At 36.4% G+C, this 17,895-nt stretch overlaps 2 protein-coding genes across 4 annotated transcripts; one reads left to right on the forward strand and one right to left on the reverse strand.

The window, feature by feature from the left end:
- The first annotated feature begins 133 nt into the window (after window positions 1-133).
- LOC110821614 (Tetraspanin family protein) lies at window positions 134-8,238 on the forward strand. The gene is made up of 6 exons (XM_022051522.2): window positions 134-651; window positions 1,771-1,870; window positions 2,312-2,392; window positions 2,479-2,583; window positions 6,118-6,324; window positions 7,865-8,238. Exons 1-6 carry the CDS (start codon window positions 341-343, stop codon window positions 7,934-7,936), a joined length of 876 nt encoding a protein of 291 aa, XP_021907214.2. The 5' UTR covers window positions 134-340; the 3' UTR covers window positions 7,937-8,238.
- Window positions 8,239-10,902: 2,664 nt separating this feature from the next.
- TRM17 (GPI-anchored adhesin-like protein, putative (DUF3741)) lies at window positions 10,903-17,246 on the reverse strand. Of its 3 annotated transcripts, none has more exons than XM_088215941.1 (6): window positions 16,946-17,246; window positions 15,470-15,616; window positions 14,824-14,900; window positions 12,794-14,677; window positions 11,854-12,001; window positions 10,903-11,752 (listed from the first exon to the last, which is right to left on the reverse strand). In XM_088215941.1, exons 2-6 carry the CDS (start codon window positions 15,606-15,608, stop codon window positions 11,037-11,039), a joined length of 2,964 nt encoding a protein of 987 aa, XP_088072067.1. In that variant the 5' UTR covers window positions 15,609-15,616; window positions 16,946-17,246; the 3' UTR covers window positions 10,903-11,036. The 3 variants fall into 3 exon arrangements, with proteins under 3 accessions (XP_088072067.1, XP_088072068.1, XP_088072069.1); XM_088215942.1 differs by lacking the exon at window positions 16,946-17,246 and adding an exon at window positions 16,334-16,582; XM_088215943.1 differs by lacking the exon at window positions 16,946-17,246 and adding an exon at window positions 15,964-16,149.
- Window positions 17,247-17,895: the final 649 nt, after the last annotated feature.

Below are 17,895 nucleotides of genomic sequence, written 5' to 3' on the forward strand. Positions count from 1 at the left end.
ACAAGTATGAAATGAACAGCTCAAGTACGTTTAATTTTTTATTTATTGGTTTTAAAAAGATGTATTTTGTTTATAAATGGTTTTGATTTAAATTCGAGTTTATAATAATAAATAAATGATGAGGGGGTAGAATGATCTGGAACGTAGAAAATCGATTAGATAGGGAAAAAAACAGACGAGAACAAACCCAAAAAAAGCAAAAAACAACCAACCAGACAACACATTATCAGCTTGGATTCTCTGCATAAACCATTTGCGACATCAGGAGTTTCAGCTCCAATTCTCTACTAGAGAAATAATTCAGGTACTGGAGAATCAAGAAGCGAAGAAGAACCTGCAAATGCGCCCAAATTGCTGTCATGTTTCCTTTGCTTTCTTGCTTAAATTCCTCAATTTTCTTCAAGCTTTTGTTGGACTCTCCATCATAATTTACTCCATATGGATGCTCGATCAGTGGCACCGCCACATCCCTTTCCCTCCTCCTTTGCCTCCTTCTCCCGATTCTTCTTCTCATCTCCTTTTTTTAAGTTCGCGAGCTCAAGAAACGAGGGTTTCTGATCACGTCAATCCCTTGTTCGCTGCTGATGTGGTTTCTGGCTTCACTAATACCCTTGGGTTCGATTTGAACTCTTTCAATCTTCCTGCTCCATGGTAAAACCAAAATAACTTTATTAAACTTTTTTCCTTGAAACACATAAATGGGTTTTCTAATTTGAACCGTGTTTGTGTCTTTTCCGTTATTATTTGGCAATTTGAATTGGGTGTTTAGAATTGGCTTTTTTCTTTGTTTCCTCCAAGTAGCTGAAATTAATGATGTAAATGTAATTTATGTAATTATTTCGTTTTCATTAATTAATTGAATCACGTCAGAGAAAGGGAAAGAGGGGTTCTAAATTGGTAAATAAACTTAGTAGCTTTATTGTACTGTGATTTGAGACGTGAATATAAATTATGTTTCGTGATCGGCTTGGTGTGTCTTTGATTTTTCAATCGGATGCAGTTGGAAAATTATTTACTACTGTAGCTAGTTTCTTATACTCTGTTGTGTCGACCTAATGAACTGGTACTAGACCACGTTATCATTTGTCTAGACCATTTGAATTAAAATATCCATCCATTTTTAATTTTATTAATCTTAACTAGCATATTAATTAGGCGACCATAAAAAAAATTCTCTTTTTCCCCCAGTCGGTTCATATAGGCTAATGATAGATAATAATTTCCCCTCCCCCCCAGTGGATGAGTACAATTTACAATTTTCATTGTACTGTACTCTCCAAAGAGTAACTTTTATCAAAATCTTAAAAGCTTTCGAGTTGGAATCCCATTCTAAATAAGGATTCTCCTGGTTCTTGAGGATCCAGTTAAGGAAATAGAAATAGAGAGCTTTACCTTCCTTTTTCGTCCAATTTTTCAAATGTTGGTCTTAAGAGTGAGTAATAACTTTTCTCTGATGCTTACTGTCCGAACTGGAAGCGGACACTTAAATGCATTTCACTTATTGAAAAATATTCTATAATCGGTCAGCGACCCCTAGACATTGTAGGTGTCACAGGGTGATCTTGGAGTTCCTGTGGGGTGGAGACAATGGGGTCGATTCATGTTAAGACTTCTCGGTCAGCTGTGTGCAAAATTAAATATCAAGTGTTATGTATTACAAATGATCTGCTAAGCTAACTGAATGTTACTGAAATTTATGAATATTATTGTGTGGTTGTTGGAGCTTAAAGTGAGAATGAAGCACTTAAATTGGCTGTTTTATGGTGGCAGGTTTATCTACTCTTTTATGGGAGTTGGCATTTTGCAGGGCTGCATTACTTTCATTGGTTGCATGGCAGCTGAAACTATCAGCGGATGCTGCCTGTGCTCTGTATCCTACTTTTATGAGGCTGAATCAATATATCACATATCTTATGTCAGCTAAGAAGCTAGCCAACAGCTATTGTAGTTTATACTAAATAGAGTATACGTGAGTTAATATTATTTTACACGTGGTTATTTTATGTTTGTCACTAAGAAATGATGCTAAAAAGAGTAAGTTATTAATCTTAAATGTTATGCTTACTATTTGAAAGCTCCCTGGCAACCTTTGCATTAACATAAGATAATGTGCTTTGAAATGTTATTTTCTCAATTTCTGCATTTTTCCAACGAAACACATCTGTAGATTTATGAACTTTCATGGAAAATCCTGATAGCATTTTGATGGTATGTGGACTTCTAAGCACAATTGAGCTTGCACTGGAAGTTAGGAAAAATTTTATTTACCGTGCTTTTTAATCTGCTTCCCTTAACTTTGCAAAATTATTAGTATGCTCTACTCACAATTTTACTTATTCTACTAGAGGCAGCATTAGTTGGATTTATTGCAATTGATCGCCATTGGGAAAAGGTAAAATTCTTGGATGAAGTTAGCTTAGCCATATGCAGTTGCTTTCATTACGTCTTAAATAACCAGTTCAAGTCATACATTTGTAGGATCTTCCATATGACCCAACCGGAGAACTTAGTAGCTTACGATCTTTCATTGAGAACAATGTTGACATATGTAAATGGGTTGGGATATCAGTGATCATAATTCAGGTATGCTCTTGTCAATACTAGTCATGGTTGTTTCCTTCTTATAATTTTTGAAAATAACTTGAGAGTCAATTGTTTACCTACCTCATTTAAGATTCATAAAAAATGGACCTGGCAGTGAGATTTGCCAGTTACTGCTCTTAAACAGGCAATTTAGTTACATTCCCTAATTGCACTATCTTTGCGTGCATTGTGATTTTTTGAAATGGGTCTTGTCCTTATTTTCTTTATAAGAATTTTGTTGCATGGGAGTTATAGGTTACATGAATCGAGTATGAATGAGATTTTTCTGATTATGGCTCTCAAACAGGCAATTTAGTCACCTTCTAAATGTGGCCACCTTTGCTTTTCTTTAGAAGGAAAGAAGGCTATCTGTATTCTGAATTCTTTAAGTGGGTCATGATTATGTGGTTGAGTGGAAGGTATAGGTTAAAAGAATGGAACTTGAAATTTCACATTTGGAGTTCCTTTATGGATAAGCTAGTGACGGTGTTCTGTGAGATTAAGGGACTTGTTGTCTTCTGTAGTTTCATTTGTGATCTCGAAGGCTCTAAATCTGAGCCTTAGTCTCATTTATTCAGGAAAAAATTGCTTAACTGTGCATTTGAAGTTTTGACTCCTTTTCAACCAAGCGGTGTTCTCCATATGGTCATTTCTTCATGCCATCTTATTTTGGTGAAGTTCCTTTCCTAGTTTTTCCCAATTCACACAATTGGTAAGGATGAAATACGTAGGGAAACCAAAAGAAAAGAGAGTATTGGCTCATTTTCTTTTCGGAAACCAATACTTTTGAAGTTGTTGGAGTTGAGCACGTGTGTCTTTTAATTGAGCCAATTTTCACTTTGTACTTGATGTATGTAGAATACATGTGTTATGCGTAATAAAGTATTTTTAAGAGTAAAGGAGCTATTTTCTCTGATATAATGATAGCGATTGTTCTTAAAAACTCAAAACCTCTCTTCTTTCTCAAAAATCTCCAAAATCTCCAAATCTCGCTTCCTTCCATTGCCTGAAAATTTTTAGATCGTTCTTCCTTAAACATCTTCCATTATTATTGACATATCCACTCTTTATAGCGTGTCTCTTAGCCCAAAAATTCTTTATTTTCCAGACAGTGGGAGTTCCCGCTCCTATGTGGACTCAAGGGTGGCCAAATAGTTGGAGGATAGTATCATGAACTTGACACCCTGTCAAAAAATAATCAATAAAGGAGAATATGCGGGGTTTAAGTGGAGTATGCAAAATCACTATTGCTGCTGTACTTTTCAGTGTGTTAGACATGGGCTGTTAGGATATTATTTTGGGAGTGGACTAGATGAAGCAGGAGAGTCCTATGAACTACGATTTTGTTCCCCGAGCGTGAGTTTCCTAATGAATCCAAAGGAGATTGTATTGCAAGAGGTTACCAACTCTCACAACTTATGGGCGGTTTCACATGAAGAGTTAAACAAGTTGATTAATAGTTGATGTCAGACTAATAATGGATTGGTGTTCTGTGTTTGGGAAGCCAATTTCCAGAATCCAGGCACGAGTGGAATAGTGGCGAAATACTACATTCCGGAAAAATTAGATTCGATTTCATTGATTTTGGCGTAGTCTTTGCTGAACTAGATAGTTTACGGCGCATCAGCAAGTATGATCACTCCATTCCGCTGAAGGCGGGCAACCAACCAGTGAGTTTGAGGCCATATAGGTATTCCCATGGACAAAAGATCGAAATTGAGTTGCAAGCTAAAACAAACGCTTGCCAGTTCAATTACAAGACATAGTTCTTTTGTAAACTTGCAGTTAAGTTTGTCAGTCCATATGACATTGGGCAGAAGGTGGGACCTACTGCCTACAGGCTGAAATTGCTGGGAGACTCTAAAATATCCACCATGTATTTCATGTTTCTCAGTAAGGAAGTATTACTAGGGAAAGTAGATCTGTTTTGAGAAATTGTCTGAATTAGATCAGCAAGGGTTGTTCCATGTGCAACCCTTTGAGCACTACATGAGAGAACAGTAATTCTGCAAGGATAGTCAGCGAATCAGGTGCTAGTCCAATGAGAAAATCTACTGGAAGAAGACTCTACTTTGGAGGATGTCCAGGATCTAGATTCTCGTTTTCCTTATTTCAACCTTTGTGGACAAGGTTAGTCTTGAAAAGGAGATATTCTGAGGAACATAGATGACACAGTAACTAAGCAGACAGAGGTCAGCAATGCATAATGCTCTCAAGGTCTATGAGAGAAGAGGTCATCATCACATTTTTGTTATAGCAATTCCAGATTGTTCCTAGTTTGCTACGCATTATCTGGTGTATGATTGGTACAAAACCATGTAATTGGAGAATGCTTGTATGCTCAATCATTACACTGAAAAATTGGAACGAAATCAGCGGTCATCTGAAATTCTTCTTCAAAATTCTCTTTATTCTTCTCTCTATCTCTCTCTCTCCTCCCTCCTCTCTCTGATTTTGTTTTTTCTTCTTTCTCAATAGATTTATGTAGCAGATACCTCAAATTCGCATTAGGCTAGAGGATGAATGGAAAGTAGCACTTAAGACTCATTATGGGTTATTTAAGTGGTTGGCTCTGCCATTCAATTTAAGTAATGTCCCTAGCGCCTTTATGAGAGTCATGGCACATATGCTACACCCTTACGTTTGAAATTTCCTAGTCGTGTACCTTGATGATATATTGGTCTAGAGTGAGACTTAAAGGGAGCATCAAAGTCACTTGCAACAAGTTTTTCGCACTCTTAGGGATGCTAAACTCTGTCTCTTTGGAGACATCTGGTAAAATTGAAACGATACAGAGAGATGCTTAACTCTAGGCTAACTTGAGGAAGTGTACATTTATACAAGAACAAGTCCTCTTCCTAAGCTGTCAATATTTCTAGGAGTCACAACAGACAGAATTAAAGCCATCCTAGGTTGGTTTAAGCCAAAAACTATTCTTCAAATGCGTACTTTTCATGGGCTAGCCATCTTTTGTAGGAGGTTTATTAGAAGGTTTAGTTCTATCATGACTCCTATTATAGATTTTCTGAAAAAGAAAGACTTCAGATGGACTACTACAGTCTCTAGAAATTCTAGAAACATCAAACAGAAAATAGCTTAAACCCCTGATTTGAGGCATCCTGATTTTTCAGAAGTTCTTGAAGTAGCTTTTGCTGCTTCTGGTACTGAAAACTAGTGGGGTTTCAAGTCGAGAAGGACACTTTGTGTCATTCTTCAGTGAGAAAATTAATGAAGCAAAATTAAAATATTCTACTTATGATAAGGAGGTTTATGCTATCTTGGAGGTATAACCTCTCATGCAAGGTGTATGGTCCAATCTCTTCATCTTGGTGGTATTATCTTCTGAAGCAAGAATTTTTTCTATATTCTGTTAGCATTACGATACTTAAATTGCTCAAGTGAAGTTGAAATATGGGTCCGAGTTTCTGAAGGAATACATCTCTGCACTTCAGTTTACTGCATATCTGCTATTGTAGTATTTCAATTTTCTCTTCTCTGATACACATTTTTACTTTTTATCTTTTTCTTTTTCAGGCATTATCGCTGCTACTAGCAATAACTTTAAGAGCCATGGTTTCTACCCGAAAACCTAATTTTGATGACGAGGATGATTATGAGGGTGGTAGGGGTAGAACTTGGGAACCACTTCTTAATCCACAATCAAGCCAAGTATCCGGCTCAAGCAAGGGTGATGGCAGAGGAAATCACTCTGATATTTGGAGCTCTCGGATAAGAGACAAGGTATACATTTTTCAGACTAATCACATGCTCAAGAAATTTACGGAAATGCGAGAAAGATAGATATGGAATATCCAATAGAGAACATAGAGGGGAAGCTCACATTAGTTAGTGCGAATGATTAAGTTGAATTACTAAATGTCCGAAAAGTTTAAGTTACTATGAAAAAGTTCAACTTCATTATTTATCTTCTGACACGCTTTTTTATGTTGAAGTTTATTAGGCTGCAACAAAGGTCTGGATACTCTGTGCTAGGTTGAAAGTGCATGTCCATCATTCTTTATGCTGAAATTTTATTTTAATAGAAAAAGAATAGGCAGGATTGAAACTTTTGACTTCTGACTTGAATACATGTGAAGAAATTAACTTGGGTGAATATTTATATCTTAATTCACTCTATTGTTTAATTCTAACAGTTTAGATTAGTTTATGGCTTCTTTTCTTGAGTTAGAAGTCCCTCAGTAAATTTGGTGCATTTAAGGATCCATCACATAACTAATCTAGTGAAGTAAGTAATATGACGAGGCTAGTCCCTTCAGTTTATCATGATTTAACCATCACAGTGCGAGTTGCAAGTAATTCAATTATCTGCAATCTTAGCCGCTAGTTGGTATGATGAGGCTACAGCCTTAAAGTCTATCATGGACCTTGTAGCTAGCTTATCATAATAAAATTTTCTGAAATTTAGCCTCTGATTCAATATCAGTGCATCAAATCTAAAATTTCTTTCAGGAATAACAAAGACCCTATTTCGATGCAACCATATGCTTTATTACTTATGTCTGTACCACATGTGGGCTTCCATGCTTCTTCAAGTTTTAAACCTCCTCTTTCTGTCAAAGTGCAGGCATCATAATTACATTGCCATGAGAACACCATATGTACATGCATGTAAATGCATATACATACATATGCACATATACAGCTTCGCTAAAAAATTACATACATCTACAAATATTGTTTTCCACCCCAATTGCTAAATGCCTCTATGGAACTCATGTTTTATTGCAAGTGATTGTAAATTTCCAGCAAGTTGCATATATCTTCGTTTTGCCTATGTCATTCGTGGGCGTATGTGGAAACTAACATGTAATGGATTTAATGAGTACTTGAAATTATATATGATATTTTTCGGATAGATCAACAGTTCCAGTTTCTTTTTCTATCTTTTGGGATGGAGGTGCTTTATTTTAATTGTGCACTATCAATAATTTGATTTTTCTTAATTACTATAGATTTTTGGTAAATGTTAGAACCACATGTTTAGTTTCTATAAATTTTCACCTCACCTGATTTTGTCATCCTACAAGTATGTGCACCAGATGATATCAGGATTTTTAACTGATTAGGTAAAAAGCAAATTTGAAGTGCTATTATGTTTTATTTTGAAATTAAGTATGATTTTATCATCGTCATCATCATTATTATTGTTGTTCTTATTATTATTATGCTATTATCACCTGTTAGTATTCCGATTTCTAATTTAGATGTTAAATTTTTTTAGTTTTCCTGAAGAAATCACGTTTTGAACTTCTTTTTGCAGTACGGGTTAAACAGTGGTGACAAATATACTTCATCAAATCAGAATACACTGCTGAATGCAAAGTCCAAGTAGTGAAGATCAAAAGGTTTTGCATCTAATCTTTGGCATCAAAGTGTATATTGCCCCATGCTTAAGTCCATAATTATCTGTAAATGTGAGAAGTTCTGATGTACATAAGCCTAGCAATGGATCCCTGGTATGGAGTTGATTTGGTGTTTTAGAATTTCTTTTAAGAGGATAAAACTCTTGGTTCCATGCCATACAATGTTGGCACTTTCATTTAAGTTTGTTGGCTTGGCTTGCATTATTTGCCTGAATTGATGAGTGTTTATTACCTTTTCGTTTGTGGTTCTTATCTACTATATTTTTATTGACTTTGTGCAATAACCATAATTTCTTAAGTCCCCTTGTTTTTTTTTTATTTTTTCCTCTGTTTTTGCCACCATCTACCTCTCATCACAAAGGAATCCACGGGCATGTGGACCTCACTTGGGGGGCTATATGTGGCGCCAGATCCCCATCAAGATGTGGAGGAGATGCGAGGAGGTCAATATCAGAATTTCATTCTGAAACTGCTTTTACTTATTTTATGAATGGTGGATTCAGAAACAGTGATATTGCTTTTCTCACCGCCCAGAAATTTGTGGATCTAAAGGTTCTATTCATAGAATTCAAAATGTCATAGATGGTTCCTGCAGGCCACGAACACCTTGCTTACTTTCTTCCCACTTGAGCCTCCAGTATCTGGCAAATACTGCTGCATCTGGTAGTATTTTTTTTTTCTCATGTACATTATATTTTTTTCTTTTTCTGGACATTGTTGGGTATCTAGTTATAGTGGCCTACTGTATTCTGAGTTGATGGGGATACAGTGTGAAGTACAGTGATCACAACAAAGGAAGGAATCTTGCTTATGATGGTAAATGATTTTGTGTTTGGAGCTAGTGGTACTATCTTAGAGATAAAGGAAGAGAGAGAGAGAGAGAGAGCGAAAAGTAATTTGAGATCCAGAACTTACTGGATGGTGGAATCATCCTTCCTAAAGGTAAAGATTTTATTTGGCACGACAAAAATCATTTTTCGAAGGAGAAAATTCTCAAATAGTTGACGCAAATATAATAGTGGCAGGTAAGGATCCAATTATGGTGACTCAGCAGCAAGCACGGTAGCATATTTTTATATTCTTAGCTTGGATCACAAGGAAAGCCGATATTAATCATATTGATTTGGGTTAAAATCTCCAACTCATCCTAGATTTTATAATATATAAGGCCACTATCTGATTGAAGGATGGTATATTTTAATGCCCTTGTTTCGAAATTGAGAGAAGGTATCTTCATATCTACCATTTTGGTTAGTTTACAGTAGATGTTGATCATTAATCTGAAAATAATTAAACTGTCAGCAATTGATAGATACTTCAAGTATGAATATGGTTAACTTAGAATTAAGGTACCATAGAATTTTCCTTAACTGAAAGTGATTCGGAAAAGGACAAAGCATTTATGCATATCCCCCCACCCCATGTGTGTGTGTATATATGCAGGTACCTGTGTATGTGAATATAGTGGAGGTGTTTTGTCGTTTTGATGTATGTATGGGTCTGAAGGGCGAGCAATTTGCGGGATCCCATGAATGGAGTGAAGTTATTTATGCTCCACGCTGCTGGGCAGTTCACGAGATAGAGTGTTGGCCTATTATATTTTTGAGAAGTGATTTAATTTATTTGGGCGGAGTTGAGAGCCAGGCTTCAGAGTTAATTTCTGGCATGGGCATGTGGGAATATTCTTCTTATTTTATTTTTTCACCCATTTAATAAATGAAGTGAATCTTTCTGTGCCAGGATTCACCAGACCATCCCTCTCTTGGTGGTGGCTTCAGTAGTTTCATGTGGAACATCATTAATCGGAGTCACCTCCAAAACATGAAATTTCTTAATTTCAACTTTGTTTGTTTTCTTGTTTTCTCATGTAAAACCCATATCTGTCTACTCCGAGTTTTCTTGTTTCCTTCTTTTTTCTGTTTTTACCACTAGACTTGGTAGGAATTCAGTCAACCCCATAATTAAATAACCTGTTAGCCTAAATTATTTGTAACCTTGAGTTAAACTAACCTGCTCTACATCCAGATCGTAAAATAAATCTATTCGGATCTGATCCATTCGATTGCTCACCTGTTTCTTACTCATCAAAGTTTTACTAGAAATAAAATAATTGATTGTGGAGTTGCAGTTGATTTCTCTTCACAGTCAAAAGAAAGTATCTACCTCAATGGTTATCACTTTCTTCTTCGTGTCACTTTTGAGTTGCACCTGCCATAAACATCCCTCAATAAAACCTCCACTGACTGGGATTTTTTGTTTTTTTACAAGTAATGAGAAAGGGGTCATGTATTTTAAGATTTCATGCTTTGTCGCTGTAAGCGTCAGAAATGGATACACTGTTTGGGGCCCTAATTTGCTTTTGTATAAAAAAAAAAAACCTTTAAGAGTGGAAATTAGTGGCAGAAAAACCCAAAATGTTTCTTATAAGTACTTGCTTGGAAAGACAAAGAAAACATGCAAAGCAAAGCCTTTTTCCATCTTTTCTATCGCGACTGTTTGTCACTCGGTAACCATCAGCTGTGCTGTACGTAAATGCGTCCATCTCTCCCCAAAGAGACGATTTACTTCCTAAAATCAGCAAGACAACTGGGGTCGCCTCGAAAAAAATCTGACGCTTTTCTTGTTTAATAATTGATTGATAAAAATCTACAACATTTTGTTTCATTCAAAAATAAAATATGAAATTAGAATGCAATGTGGTTCTAGTAGCACGTAATTTTTAGCTTTTTTTAGTTTTTTTTTTTTTTTTTTTTTTGTGGTTCTTGATAAGTGAAAAAACATAACTCCAATATTGAATTGATCCAATTATATTATCGAATACAAAAATCATTGTTAAAATTAACATCTCACCTGATCAAAATCTGATAATAGAATGGAAATATTAGAAAAGCACATACGGTCTGATGCATCGTCAGAAAGTAAGGTTTTGAGCAAATTATCAAGAAAATACTAATTTAATCAATTGCATGGTCAAAACAAATTAAGGTGGGCAAAACCCTCACTGTTGACATCGAACACAAAGATACACAAATAATAAATAGTAGAGGGAAAGAAAGCATTTCATCACATTCAAACCCTGCTTGTTAAATCAACTACAGCCTCTTCCAGAAGCTCCTCCAGCAACTTCCCCTCTATTTCCTTTCCCAGGTTATCAGTTTCTATTTCCAAGCTCTCTGCCCACCCTTTACCTACCACCTCCTTCCTCACTACACTGTCCACCACCAGGCTGTTCCTGTCCCCACTGTCACCCAAACCATACTTCAACTCGCCTGAAAACCAGTCTTTCATTTGGGCCCACACATGCTCCACCAGTGCTGGTAATGTATTGTCTGCGAGCCTGGTCTGGGTCCCACTACATGACAAGGACCTTGTGCTCCTGTCTGCCTGATAACCTGTGAGTGCCGCTAATGCTGCATTGACACAGTCGAACGCAAGCTTTTGGTTTGACCTCCATTGTCTTCGTTTTGCCCCGTGCAAAGCTACTTTCTCATTCAGGCTGGCATACCGGTCTATCAATGATGGATCTAACGGACTTCTTGTTGAGTGCCACCTGGTTAGAAATGAATCAAAGTTAATTTCACCGTCAAGACCGGCTGCCGATAGTAGCTTCTTGACAAAAAGAAGCCAATCCTGTTCTTCATCAGCATCTTTGGAAGCTGATGACGGTTTCATGGAATACGGAGTAGCTATCTCCATACGTGAATCATCCCATGACAAGGTCCGGGCAACCGATTCTATCGGTGGTGATTTGTCAATCAAGTTAGATCTCAGAGGCAACTCCATTACTGCATAAAAATTTAAGAGAATTGTAAGCACCCGAGCTCGACATAGTAGAAACATAAACAACAAAATGTTAAGTTCAAAGCTAAACCCAATAACAACTTACCCCCGAGATCTGGTTTGGTATTACCAGAAGACTCTGGAACTGTGTTGTCATCTTCTTCGAACGACACCTCCAGAACTGAGATTGGGCTTGGCTGGTCGTGATTCTCACTTGCATTTCCAGATAAAACAGGCTTTGTCAACAACCCTGCCTGCGAAAGAAATTAAAATGCTTGATGATTAGATGAAATAAACAGATCAAGAAACAAATTGAAAAAAGGTTTGGTATATGGAAAACCTCTACTAAAGCCCCCCCAGAAAACATCATCTAATCACCAACTTGGAACTCATCCATGACTAACAATGATTGACCCAAAAAAAAAAAAGAACTTGCACGAGCACTAAAAACCATTTTGATTAGTTGTTTTTCTTCAAAAGTTTGCTGGTTCAGAAGCCATACAAAATTTCTGCCAACAACCATGTCAGGTAAGCATCGTTTTCACAATCAAAAGTTGCTGCATTGCATACCATTCTGAAGTCAGATGACAAATAGATAGATTGAGACCAATAGAAGTGGAAGTTCTATATGTTGACAGATGACAAATAGATAGAAGCACCAAATATCTAACCAGCAGAAAAGAAAGCAACTAGACCAACAAAATCTACCACTGAAGCTCTCATGACTATCTTCTAGCAAAGTTGCAAGTCTGAACACTACCCAAAAGAAGTCCAACATCAACAGCACTGAAGTCTAAGCCTAGCAATATCATAATGGCAACTAATGCAGTTTTCTTTAGTACAGGTACTTCAAATGCTAAGCCAACTCAAAATGTCCTATGTCATCCCATAGTAGATGCACCAATACAACCCAATACAACAAATACCTAGTTTTACCTCCCACCCCAATCAATAAAACAAAAAAAAAAACATACTGGAAGAAAATATCAAAAGAACAAACAATAACATGCCGTTCCATGCACAAAATAATGAAAGAACTGAATTACCTCTCGAGAAACTATGTTCTGTTTCCATCCTGTGCCAATTAAATCCGGGGAGGACATTTTGCTTGATGATCCATGCAGACCAGGAGACAAGCATTCTTCAAGGCCACCAGAGTTAGCACACTGGGTTGCATAATCACCAGTTTTTGCTGCACAAGTTACAGGAGAACCAGGGGCTTTCAATTGAGTTTCATCTCTAGATTCAGATGCCGTAGATTTTTCTTTATTTGATTTCTTATTCCTGGAGAAAAATAGACTTGAAACTTTCCCTTTAAAAGATGATTTTGTGTTCTTAGCCTTTGTCAGCTCCTCAGGAACTAGTATTTTGCCAGATTCATGATCAGAAATTTCAACATTGAGCCGAGCTCCATACACCGTGGAAGATACAGGGACTGACTTTGATCTCAGAAGATTTTTAGGAGAATCATTTACATCTTCTTCCTTAATCATATTACTAGTTGAGCATGATGTCGACCTTTTTGTCTCTTGTTCCTTATTGCTAATCTCTTCCTCCAATCTCACTGGCCTCTTTATATCTGAAAGTGCAAGCATCTCTCCCAGTGTACTAGAGCTTCTCCGGACATGTTTCTGCTCCTGAAAATTCCCATTTGACGTCATTAAAGCCCATCTTTCAGATAGCCGCTTCTTTGCCTCTCTGCAAACTGATGACTCTGGAGAACATGATGCATGGCTGAAGGAGCAAGAAGAATAAGGACTATCAAACCTATTGACATAACCCCACGAATGCCTAGATGTTGGTGACATGACTTCTGAATCACTGAGATTTCCTGCCTCATATTCATTTTCTGATTTGTTACATGAACTATCATCTCCAATATAGCCATTGGAAAAGACAGAAGATATAAGAGTTTCATCCCTTCGGTGACCCATCAGATTTTCACGCATCTGTCGTGTAATTTCCTTTGCCACCTCTCTTGATTCTCTTGCCTCATCATCTTCTTGTTCCTCGTAATAGCCTTCAACAGGTAAAACTGCAGAAGATGAGGGAGACGTAGGAACTACAGTCTTTATATCATGAGTCTTAGCTGGACTAGGTTTCAATACAACTATTCGTGTTGGTTGTGTAGGAAATTCTTCAACTCTCTGATTGGGCAAAGGAGGAGAACATCCAGGATTGTTGCCATCCCAACCGGTTGTCGGGACCACTTGGACTGGTTTCTTTGCCTGTTTATCACTCTTCTTCCCTCTGACAGCAAATTTTTCATTATCAACCACCTTAGAAGGTCTTAGAACAGTAATGCGCTTTGTCTCAGGAGGTGGAGGAATGGACTGCAACTCGTACATATGCTGAGAGAACATGGAATTTGGTTCCTGCAAAATCTTGAGTAGTAGATCTCTGTTGGAACTCAAAACTTCCAAAGCATCTTGGAACTCCTTAGACTTGCGGAGTTTTTCATCTGTAGACAGACGTTTTGCTTCTATGAACTTCTGACGAACGAAAGCCATCCTTTTTTCATTTATGTTTTCAGTATACCTTCCTTTTCTTGGAGAATTATCTCTTGCATAATTTGTTTTTGCAGAGTGCTGCCAGATTTCATAGACATCTTTATATGTGTTATGCTCTTGACATTTGTAAGCTTCTGTTTGCATTTGCTTGTCCATAATGCTATTATCTTGCTCCCAGTACTCCGCTGACATCCCCGAATGACTTAAAGAACATCGTGAATAACCTTTTAAGGAGCTTCTATGAGCAGCTGAATTAGGTTGCTGCAGCGGGAGTGTGTCAAGACCCATTAACTTCGCAACCAAATTGGGAGGGCTATGCTTGAAGTCCATTTCCTTCGACATTTCTTGAGCAATAAGCTTCTTCATTGGTGTGCCATTTGGTTTGTTGCTTGAAGCAGTTCTCCTCAACTCAGAAACAATCTATACACTCCATACAAATATAACAACAGATTAGGACGCAATGAAATATTACTATGATATAACTCAACTGCAAACAATTCAGACAACATACGATAAAATATGTTTCATATTCGCTTACAATAACTAACAAAAGCTACTAAATTTACCAATTTATCCTCTATCTGATCTCCAAAAGGACTAAACATTCGAGCCACATCAGATTGACTCCTTGAGAGTGAGGAACCTGCCAATCAACCACCTCAATGTTAGAAACAGCTGGATGTATATATAGCTTATGAATAAATCAACAATTAAGGAATACAAAACTAAAGATACTGCAAGCAACCAAGCTAGTCTGAGCATCACATTAAGTGCTAGACTATATTTTGAAGAAAGAATTTGTGATGATCTAAAAGCCCAACTGAGTTAAGAATGATATCCACATCAGCCCAAAAACATCTCCTTATTAAAATATGAAAGGAGGAGGGAGGGAAGCAGGAATCCGTCCTATAAGATAATAAACAAACATCAACTAGAAAGAATCAAGCTGCGAAATTGGCCCACAATTTTTTAGTCTGAAGACGACCAAAAAGTTCATGCATGTGGAACTGAGTGAACATCCAATAAAAAAATCAACCACAGGGGTCAAGCAAATATATAAATCTGATTAGTTGTCAAGTTGCAAATAAGAGAACTATTAATCACATACTAGTAATCGTGCAACAAATGCTTTAACCCTTGAAGGAAGAAAAGAATGTTCTGACTTTAAGGATCTAAAAAATTTGTAATAAAACATTAGTAAGCAAGACTCACCGTCATGATGTGGTTTATCCATCAGCAGCCTGTTTCCAGCAACTCCTGTGCTCACATCAAATAGGTTTACCATCCTACCCAAACATCCTGGAAATGGTTTCTCTATATTCTGAGCTTTCCTTCTCTGCGGACCATCCATTTCAATACCTGCAATATCACATTTCATAAATTTCAGATGCATAATCTTTGGATAAACAAAAAGAAAATCACCAAATCAAGAAATTATTGAACATTGAAAAGGAATATCCACAAGCTGTAATAAAAAAGGAACGAAAGTAACTATAGCAATAAACAAATAAGGAAACCAAAGGAGACAACTTAGAACAAGACAATAAATGTTCATTCAAGCTACAGAATTATTGCACAGCTCTAATGTCAAGGCTTCGATTGAGTGTTACAGAAAGCAAAATTAGTGAAAAAAGGAACTAAGATGAAAAAGGAAACGCACGGGTTGGCAAGAGATCAAATTTTTGTAACCACGAAGAAATACATACAGAAAGCAAACACAGAATTCCTCGTGAATGAAGTTCAAGGATCGAAATAAAATCCAAATGTTCAAATCAAACCGCTTCAATAAAATAAGCGAAGCAAGACCCGGAAATTTAAAAGAGTATGGAACAGAATGCTTGTTCGCGGAGAGAGAGAGAGAGAGAGAGAGAGAGAGAGAGAGAGAGAGAGAGAGAGAGAGAGAGAGAGAGATTAAGCAGCCAAATTAAACCAAGGCTTGATATAGGAGAAAAATGAGAGGGTCGAATGCAGATACAAGTTTTACAGTAAGCAGAGAGAAATATCGGTAATTTTCTCGATTACCGCATGAAATATCACAACCATGCGTCAATCTACGCCGAGAACAACTCCAGTTACCTTATATTTAGAATACCAACGCCCTGATTCTGGTATGCATTTATCAAATACTTACATCAAAACAACTTTAACCAACCTTCCCTCACTTAAACTCCATAATTTCCGACAATCAAATAATAAAATCACAAGGAAAAGCCCCAAATCATCTCAAAAGAAGTAAATCAACACCTAAATCACTAAACTGGAGCATCAATTCGACAAGCCAAAAGTGGAAACAAAAAAAGTAGCTCCACTTGAAATTTTGACAGTACATAGAAATTGAAAGATGGAGCCTAATATTAAAAAAAAAAAAAAACAGCTTCCAAAAAGCTGTACTTGCAGTAGAGCGAGGGGAAAAAAAAGCGAATCTACAGAAAGAAAAAGAAAAAAAGAACTAGATTCGATTTGCAGCCCAAAAAAATTACGGAAATTTTGAAAAAAAAAGAAATGTAAAAAATTGAAAAGATAGAGATCGGAAAAGGAAGCCAAAAAAGGCGAAACCGAAAAGAGCAGTGTACCGCCCCAGAAACGTCAATAAGCTGACACAAACTGCACCGTTTTGTTTTACCCGAAGATGACAGGAAACATTGTGTGGAGAGAGAGAGAGAGAGAGAGTAGACATAGATAAGAGACCTGTTGGTCGGAATCTGGCATGTCCCGGTGAAAATGTGGCCGGGGATTCACCGGTATCAGCAACAGTCTTGGTTTTAGTTGTGTCCAATTACCACGGAAAGAATGGTTCTATGACTGTATTAGCTGTCTCTCCGCACCGACTCGGCGTCGGACTTGAAAATGGTCTGTTTATTCCGGTTAATTTACGTGTTTGGATTACACCGGAGAGAGAGAGAGAGAGAGAGAGAGAGAGAGAGAGAGAGAGGAAGAAGAAGAAAGTGAGAGGAAAGAGAAATGATAGTGCGTATATGGGAATTGCGGAGCAGGAGCAGGAGTTAAACATGTATTTTAATGTCTTCTGTTAAGCCCAAACATGATACAATAAAAAAGTTGGTAATAATTTTTACTCATCAAATTTCTGCATTTGCGTCTCTGTCCTCTTACCCTTTATTATTTTCTTTATAAATATACAATTAATTATGATTTCAATATTAATAAATAAGTTCATTGCTAGATGATTCATAATAAGTTTGAATTTTGACTTTTTAAAATTTATTCTGATATGATTATTATTAATATAAATTTAGATATATATTAATAAATATATTTTTAATTTTATTAATATAAATCTATATTAGTATGATAAAATAACCAAATCAAATGACTTATCAATCTAATACCATCTTAGCAAATAAAAAATTTAAACTCTGTTTTGTGTTACGGATGAATGAGGTAATAAAATTTAAAATTATTTATATATTTTTAATTTTTCTTAATGAATATATATATATTTTTTATAAAATATTATAAATTTGAATTAAGTTATATACCTAATAATATTTTATGCATATAAGTCAATTTTTTTTATTGATTTTAATACATTTAAAAATAAATAAAAAACAACATAAAATTATGGTTACGTACTATTTAAAAATAACGCAATTATAACGTGATTAAAATATTTTTTGATA

Source organism: Carica papaya, chromosome 3 (genome assembly GCF_054855325.1).
Source record: "Carica papaya isolate Zhongbai chromosome 3, ASM5485532v1, whole genome shotgun sequence".
NCBI classification, from domain to species: domain Eukaryota; kingdom Viridiplantae; phylum Streptophyta; class Magnoliopsida; order Brassicales; family Caricaceae; genus Carica; species Carica papaya.

Coding starts and splice junctions, on each gene's coding strand:
- LOC110821614 (XM_022051522.2), top strand. CDS start 341: ATGCGCCCAAATTGCTGTCATGTTTCCTTTGCTTTCTTGCTTAAATTC. Junction 2,393..2,478: donor TTGATCGCCATTGGGAAAAG/GTAAAATTCTTG, acceptor ATACATTTGTAG/GATCTTCCATATGACCCAAC. Junction 6,325..7,864: donor GCTCTCGGATAAGAGACAAG/GTATACATTTTT, acceptor TTCTTTTTGCAG/TACGGGTTAAACAGTGGTGA.
- TRM17 (XM_088215941.1), bottom strand. CDS start 15,608: ATGGATGGTCCGCAGAGAAGGAAAGCTCAGAATATAGAGAAACCATTT. Junction 14,901..15,469: donor GGATAAACCACATCATGACG/GTGAGTCTTGCT, acceptor GTTGATTGGCAG/GTTCCTCACTCTCAAGGAGT. Junction 14,678..14,823: donor ATCAGATAGAGGATAAATTG/GTAAATTTAGTA, acceptor TGGAGTGTATAG/ATTGTTTCTGAGTTGAGGAG.